The 8,486-nt window shown below is 31.7% G+C and overlaps 1 protein-coding gene across 4 annotated transcripts; it reads left to right on the top strand.

Annotated features, from left to right (window-relative positions):
• Window positions 1-445: 445 nt before the first annotated feature.
• LOC107955063 (small ubiquitin-related modifier 1) lies at window positions 446-6,453 on the top strand. Of its 4 annotated transcripts, XR_005916333.1 has the most exons (5): window positions 446-680; window positions 2,002-2,151; window positions 2,253-2,337; window positions 5,352-5,461; window positions 5,553-6,453. XR_005916333.1 is itself a non-coding variant. In XM_016890773.2 (4 exons), exons 1-3 carry the CDS (start codon window positions 603-605, stop codon window positions 2,316-2,318), a joined length of 294 nt encoding a protein of 97 aa, XP_016746262.1. In that variant the 5' UTR covers window positions 446-602; the 3' UTR covers window positions 2,319-2,337; window positions 5,871-6,453. The 4 variants fall into 4 exon arrangements, 3 of the variants coding, with proteins under 3 accessions (XP_016746262.1, XP_016746261.1, XP_040953729.1); XM_016890773.2 differs by lacking the exon at window positions 5,352-5,461 and having other exon boundaries at window positions 5,871-6,453; XM_016890772.2 differs by having other exon boundaries at window positions 5,352-6,453.
• The last annotated feature ends 2,033 nt before the right edge of the window (window positions 6,454-8,486 follow it).

Raw genomic sequence — 8,486 nt, 5'->3', positions numbered from 1 at the left:
CAATCAAACTTCTTCCAATTACAAATCACTTTAAACAATGTAGGTGAAATATACTAAAACTTTTTAAAAGATTTTTTCTTGTCCGACCAATTATAATTATGAAAATTATTGCTCAATATCCTTTAAAATATGCATAAAAATAGGTAAAAATATTCTAAAAAACAAAATAAGTAAATTGGAATTTGCACAATTGTGAAATGAGTTGTTGAAAATTGCAAAATGTCTTTATTTTAGTTAATTATGATTTTTATTTTTTAATATTTTATTAAAAAATGAAAAAAATTTGGAAAAAAAATTGTAAGTGATTTGATTTTTAACTCCATTGACATGAATATTATTATCAATAAGAGGGTATAGATTCGAATCTGCTGAGAAAAAGTTAACTTATGTTTATTTATTTAATTTGATAATAAATAAAAATCGAATTAAGTTTACTCGTCGTTAAATTTGATTTTTAAAAAAATATAAGCTGGTGCTTTACTAAAATAATAAAATAATTTGAAATCAAATGAAAAAGAAAACCCTAATTCTATAAAAGATCGATTTAGTGAAGAACCGGAATCAGAAATCACTGAGAGGACAAAACCCAGAAAAAGAATAATATGTCGGGGGCGCAAGAGGAAGATAAGAAGCCTGGCGATCAATCTGCCGCTCATATAAACCTCAAAGTTAAAGGCCAGGTCTTTCTCCACTTGAATCCCTCCATTCTATTTTTTTTAGTTAATACTGGGAGATAATTTTCCCTCTTTTTCTCCCTTTTCACTTGTTTGTTTGGTTATTTTAATCCCTATTTTTTTTCATTGCACATAGAAAATTATGCTAACGTGGACTAGGATTGATTTTATAGTTCCCTTTGTTTTTACTTGTAATTTCTGTGTTTGATATTTGAACTTTGGGATTAAATAAGATGCTGGCATGATTGCGATTGGGTTGTTGCAAAGATTGTTCTTTTTATATTCCTCTTTTTGTTGTTATGGAGTTCAATGCTTGAAATTAAAGTTAATTCTGTAATTTGCGTCTTATAATATTATTTTCATTATTTTCTTCTTCTTTTTTTCTTTGTTATGATTTGTGCATGCTTTAGTTTAGGCTAGACTGTCTTCGGTAACTTGAGTTTTTTTCTTTTTTCACAAAAGAATGGATTTTTATTTTAGTATAAAATGTAGATAAACGACATGTAATTATGAGTTTTATGATTATTTTCAAATTTATCGATTTGTTGAATACTATGTAATGGTAAATTATTTTCAAGTTCATTTTGTTATATGTTTAAAATATATAAATAGTATATATTGAATGTTAACTAGTTTTTACATAGTGCATATGTCATTCTTTCAATCTGTATAACAAACCAAATCCAGTTCCTGTCTCTCAAGTTCACTTTGTTTTTATTTCTTTACGTTCGATTTTACCTTTTACATTGATTCTTTGCTTACATAATAATGGCTCCCTTTCCTTGGCCAAAAGAAACACCACACTTTCAGTTTGATTTTTCCAGTATCTGATAGTTTTCTTTTTGAAAGTTAGCTGACAAATTTACAACCATCCCTTCCATTTGTAGGCATACGTTAGAATGGTTAGTGTCGGACTTACTTCGGATCTTCTTGTGCTTGTATTTCTTGCAATCCAGTTTGGAAAACACATATAAGTGAGAGATATATGAATAATGGGAAGTTAATTCAAGCTGTGGGGCGTAGAAAATTTGAAGGTTGAAATAGTTTTAGTGCTTTTGGGATGGTAGAGAACTGCAAATTTGGTATAAATTCTTGTTGTGACCGTGACACACCTTTGTTTTGACTTATCTATTCATGGAAACTGCTAATTCTTTTGTTGGTAAGCGGCTCTGGTTCAACACTTTGTTAGTTTACCGTTAAATGATATATATATTTGGAGAGGTGTTCATATTGTCGTAGTGGATTTGGGATTTATAATTGGCCTTTTTGGAGTAAGGCTTCCTCTTTTATTTTGGACTAAATTTGTAATTTTGTATGATGAGCCTAGGATGGGAATGAAGTTTTCTTTAGGATCAAAAGAAGCACTCAACTGAAGAAGCTCATGAATGCATATTGTGATCGACAATCTGTGGATTTCAACTCGATTGCCTTCTTGTTCGATGGTCGCCGCCTGCGAGGCGAGCAAACTCCTGATGAGGTATCATTCCATTTTCTCTGTTAGATGAGTGACCACTCGAGCTAATGTGCACATTGCGGAGGGGGAATGTGTTCTAATGCATATTTTCTCTTTTGTTTCAGCTGGAAATGGAGGATGGTGATGAGATCGATGCTATGCTTCACCAAACTGGTGGCACAAGCGCTTGATGTTGTCATCTGTGTGAAGGCAAGTTCTAGCTTACTGTTTTTAGCAGTTGAAAGTAGACTTACTGTCTGATTGTGTAGATGTTATTATATACGGACTTATTGCTATGGAATCTTTATTTACCTATTTGGTTCTGAAATATCTAGCTTTTCTTTATGAGTTCTAATGGCTTCGGTTTAAAATGAGATGGGATTTGGAGCTTGTTTTTTTCATTATGCCTTTGGTTTGATGGCTGTTTGGCAATTGCTAGCTATTTGTAAGTTAGTGATTTCTTGGTTCTCAAATATTTATACTGCATGCATAGTGTATTCACTATATTATGATCCAAATTTGGACGAGGTTTTATTATGGATTGGATTTTATTCTGCTATTGGTCCCTATATGTAAAAAGATTGTATCACCTCCGGATGTGTTGAACGCGAATATAGAACATGAGTACTTCAATTGAACCTAAAAGTAAGTAAAAAGGGATTGTATCTTACTATATGGCACATGTATTTATGTTGGGGTAAAACTATTATATAATAAGTATATTTATTAAAATTTTTTATAAAATTTAAATGAAATTTTGGTTGAAATAGTAAAATTTTAAGTTTTAACTTATTTTGTATATAAAATATATTTTGGTATTTTCCCAATTGAGTTGGTGTTTTGTTAATTCAACTAAAGGCTTAATATCTAATATAACATTCTCCCAATAATACAACTTGCTTTGTATATATATAGAAAGGAGTGGGTGTTGGATTGATTTATGAATTCAACTAATATCTAATGTAGATATTATTCCAATTTGAGAGTGGATATCAGATGCAGATATAAATATATTTAATTTTTAAAAATATTTTATCTAGTTTAAATTTTGTTGTATCCTATCTACATATGAATCTTTCATATGCACCAAAACAAATATTAAACAATTTAAAAATAATAATATTTACCTTTTTTTCCATGTACATATTTTTTCTTCAAACTACCAGATAAATTTCTTTGTTATGGGGGTACCTATACCATTAAATGAATCAAAAATAAAGTTAAAACTGCAGTAGAGTTCAACACCATAGAGAATATTTTTGTAGAGTGAGGAGATGTTATAATTTAGCAAAACGGGATATTGGGGAGAGATGTCAGAGAGGAAAATTGGAGCAAACTCTAGAAAACAAGTAAAATGGTAGGTGGTGGTAATGGATGCAATACGGGGTTGAGAATATGAGAGCTACAGTGGTTGACAGGTGGGGGTAATGGACACAATAAGGGACTGAAAAAGATGAAAGCTATAGACAGAAAGTTGTAGAGAGAATTTTAGAGTGTTAAGTTTGTCAGAAGATCAAAAAGTCTCCCAAATAAGATGCTCAAACTTCTATTTATAGACTTAAAAAAGGAAGTTATCTCAAAGAATGATTATGAAACAAGTGACATATTTTATAGAATGCGGGTTATTTTACAAGTATGCGTTGTGAATTATTGGGTTATGAAAGTAAATGAAATCACGTTCATGTCACTTGTAGTGAGTAAAGAAAATAGTGGATATAATGGTAGTTTAGCAAAAGTTACTTTCGTATAACTTATTTTAGCAAAGAGAGTGTTACATGCAAACTTAAGTGGAAGTGTACAGCTTGATCAACAAAGATAGGGAAAGGCAAAAACACTTAATACTCCAAAGAAAGGTTAAAAAGTAAAATTCTTAATCATATCTGTATCTAAGTCTCTAAGTCATGCTTTTCAAGACATCCCAACAGAAGAGCAAACTTAAGAATATTGTCAACTTTCTTAAGCTTAACTACACAACTTTCTCAACATAAAATGGTTATGCAAAAAGTGATATTTCTTAAAAAAAACCCTATATTTTGCCTCTGCATGGGGAACTTCTTTTTAACAAAAGAAATTCTCGGGCATATGCATAGATGAATAATACAGCAATGGTAATATACTACAAGTTACATTCAAATTCCAATAAATAAATAGTCTATTGGTCCCTTGTAAGGCATTTATTGATAATTTCTTATGTTATATAATATTAATATTTGCACGCAAAGGAGCGTGAATTCACTATCAATGATTTTTTATTAATAAATTTATAGAATTAATCTAACTTAATAGTTTTAGAAAAAAACATTTTAGCCTACAATTTATATTTTATTTTATCTTTTTTTATCCCTTGAATTTATACTTTTTGTTAAACCACCGGAAAAATCAACGTTTTTTAACTTTTGTGATGTAGCACATGCATGACATGTCAGCATTTAATTAATTTTAAAATTACTTTTAAAAATTCAAAATTTTTAGAATTGTTTTAAAAACATAAAATATATTTTTACGATATCTTTAAATATTAAAAATTAATTAAATACCGACATGTCATCCATGTGACAATTCTCGTGCATACTATGTCAACAAAATTTTAAAAACTAAAAGAGACAAAAATAAATGATTTTTTTTTATAAAATTAAAAGACCAAATAAATCATTATGTCTAAATAGAAATTGTAAATCGGGATGGATGGAAGCAAGCGAGAGGCGAAGCTAACAAGAAAGGTAAGCTAGTAAACTGCGAGGTTAGGAAGTGAAGCTAAGAGGAATAAAAATCAAATTGAAATTAAAACTCTTATTATTAACCAAGTTATAAAACGAAAAGTCTCAAGTCACTATATTATATCATACATATATTATAACAGTATTGTGCCACTCGGCATATCTCTAAATTTTTTAAAATACAAAATAATTATTGATGGATCCTCTAATATCAATACTTTCTTCTTTGCTTTATCTAGTCTTTTGCTTGGAATATCTCTACTCTTCTTTCTATTTCACTATGATTGTATTAAGATGTTTTTCTAAGAATTAAGAGTTTTGAGTTTTTATTTTGGCACTTCCTACTATTTTGTGCATTGTTTCCTAGTTTTTACTTATCTAGTTGCCTACCTATTAGGAGATGTTTGTTTTTTAACCTTATTGAAATTGTCTACTACTTCATAAATACAACATATAGTTCAGCTTCCTCTCCTTTGACTCTATTTTCTTACTAAGTCTTTTATTTAGTTAATTAGGTCATCAAACCAGCTTTTCGTATTCCATGACATCTAAAAATTTCGTGCAACCTGCAATACCTCGCTTCCATGGCCATGATAACTGAGATTAAATGAGTATTGGTAAGTTGTCTCGGATGGAGTGTCAGAGCCAACAACAACAATGTCTCGGATGAAGTTGAAGGATCTTAAGCTCAAAAACTACTTGTTTCAGGCCATTGAACATTCAATCTTGGAGACAATCCTTTGCAAAGATACCTCCAAGCACATTTGGGACCCCATGAAAAACAAATATCAAGGATCAAATAAGATCAAGAGGCAAACATTACGGATGCAGACTGGAGAATCAGTTTCTGATTTTTTCTCAAGAACAATGGCAATAATAAACAAAATGTGAATCCATGGTGAAAAGATTGAAGATGTGATTGTGATTGAGAAAATTCTGCTATCAATGACACTACAATTTAATTATGTGGTATGTTTTATTAAAAAATCAAAGGATCTTGATACTCTTTCTCGTGATGCGTTACAGGGCTCTCTATTAGTTCATGAGAAGAAAATAGTTCAGCGGGACAAGGAGGAGCAAGCACTGAAAGCTTCTACAAATCATGTATCTTCGCCTAGTCGAGGAAGAGCTTGAGGCAATAGAGATGGTGGCAGACATCACCAACACAATATGAATGATCAAGATTTATCTCAGGGCAGAGGCAAAAGATATGATCAGTTATTCAAATAAAAAATTGAGTGTTATAGATGTCAGGAGCTTGGGCATTATCAAAATGAATGTCGAACCAAGTTGTCTCAAGACAAAGAAAAGACCTCGAAATCAAGTTTTGCTGCACAAAAAAAAAAAAGAAAAACATTGTTGATGGCAGTTCATGAAAATGTGGACAAGACTAAAACAGAAGTTTGGTATGTAGACACAGGCTGCAGCAACCATATGAGTGTGGTAGTAAATCCATATTTTCTCATTTAAATGGAAATTTTCACACTACTATCAGTTTTGAGGATAAATTTACTGTAAAGGTCATAGGAATTGGAGATATTAAAATCAAACACTAAAAATAGCTTTATAGAAATAATATTTAATGTCCTCTATGTTCTTGATTTGAAAAGCAATTTGCTTAGTGCTGGTCAGTTGCAAGAGAAAGGTTATGTTATAACCATTCAGGATGGAGTTTGTGAAATATATGATCCTTCAAAAGGTGCAGTTGTCATTGTTCAAATAAGCTCAAAAGATTATTTCCATTACAGCTAAAAAGTGTTCAGACCTATTTGTAAGCCAAAGTAGATGATCCATCATGGTTATGGCACTTTCGATTTGGTCATCTCAATCTCGGTAGACTAACAACACTCCAACAAAAGAATATGGTGACATGACTTCCTCAAATCATTATTCGAGTTGATCCAATATGCGAGGAATGCGTTGTTAGCAAACAACACCAATCTCAATTTTCACAAGGAAAGCCATGGAGAGCAAAGAAAGTGCTGGAGCTAATTCACTCCGACATTTGCAGACCAATTAATCCAACACCAAATGGAGGGAAACTTTATCTAATCACTTCTATTGACGATTATAGTTTAAAAACATGGGTGTTCTTTGCAGAATAAATCAGAAGCCCCATGGCATTTAAAAGCTTCAAAGCTCAAGTTGAAAATGAAGCAGAGAGTTCTATTAAGACATTGCGAACTGATCGTGGAGGAGAGTACTACTTAAAGGAATTTGAGACATTTTGCACTGAACAAAGAATTCGAAGAGAACTCACCGTTGCATACACACCATAATAAAATAGTGCGTCAGAAAGAAAAAACTGAACCATTCTCAACATTGTGAGAAGCCTATTGAAAAAGGGAAACATTCCAAAGACTTTTTGGCCAGAAGCTGTAAACTAGAGCATTCATGTTTTGAATAGATATCCCACCTTTTCTGTTTAAAACATAACGCTGGATGAAGTATGGAGCAGCAGAAAATCAGTCGTAGATCACTTTAAAAGTTTTGGGTGTGTTACGTATGCACATGTTTCAAATCAAAAAGGGAGAAAACTTGATGATAAGGGTGAAAAATAGTTTTTTTCTTTGTGTAAGTGAGACAACCAAGGCATACAAATTGTTCAACCCACTCACTAAGAAGATCATTATCAATAGATACTCCTTTTTTTTATGAAAATACTACCATGGAATTGGACTAAAGAGGGTGTTAAACAACAAGAAATTCCCACTAATTTTGATAGAGATGAAGATAAAATTAAAGTTACAACTCAAGAGTCAAATTCAGATGCAATTGATCATCACACGCAACTCTCTTGTGAAAATCAACCGAGTAACGACATAGTCATCGATGAATCTCGATTAAAAAAGTGACCAACTTAGATGATCGATTATGTAAGTGGAGATAAATTATCTGATGATAATCAAATTACCTATTTTGCTTTGTTTATAGATTGTGATCCCCCTACACTTTAAGAAGCTATCAAAGAACAAAAATGGCAAAAACCCATGAAAAATTAGATCAACTCAATAGAAAGAAACACTTGGGAGCTGACAGAACTTCCAAAAGGGGACAAATCCATTGGCGTAAAATGGATTAATAAGACAAAATTCAAGAAGAATGGCAAAATTGACAAGTACAAAGCTCGATTAGTCACCAAGAGATACAAGTAGGAGTCTGGTGTTGATTACAAATAGATATTTGCTTTAGTTGCAAGGTTGGACAATGTTCGTATAGTTCTTTCCATAGCTATCACACCCGAATCTTTGCTTCAGTTGCGAGATTTTTGCTGTAATTGTTTATGCATGTTAAGTGTTGATATAAACATGTATGCCCAATTGCTAGCATAAGCATGTTGTATTGATGAGATGTTAAATCGCTATTGGTTATGTTGTATTGTCGAACAGTCCATTAGTTGTAATGTGTTTTAGTGATTGTGGTGGAATTATTGGTATGTTTGGTTTTGTGCCAGTAAACGGTATGATTAGTTGAATATGTGAATTTGTTAAATGTTAGATAAGTGATATCTTGATGTGAATAATTTGCATGCGGAGCATATGAGGTATGTGATGATTGAAGATGAAAAAAATAAGAGATGTCATGTTGTGCACTTGTACCCCATGTTATTTGGCTTTGCGGAGGTTCGGGTGGATGGTATGG

Source organism: Gossypium hirsutum, chromosome D07 (assembly GCF_007990345.1).
Source record: "Gossypium hirsutum isolate 1008001.06 chromosome D07, Gossypium_hirsutum_v2.1, whole genome shotgun sequence".
Lineage (NCBI taxonomy): Eukaryota > Viridiplantae > Streptophyta > Magnoliopsida > Malvales > Malvaceae > Gossypium > Gossypium hirsutum.
This window is presented reverse-complemented; position numbering and strand designations above follow the sequence as displayed.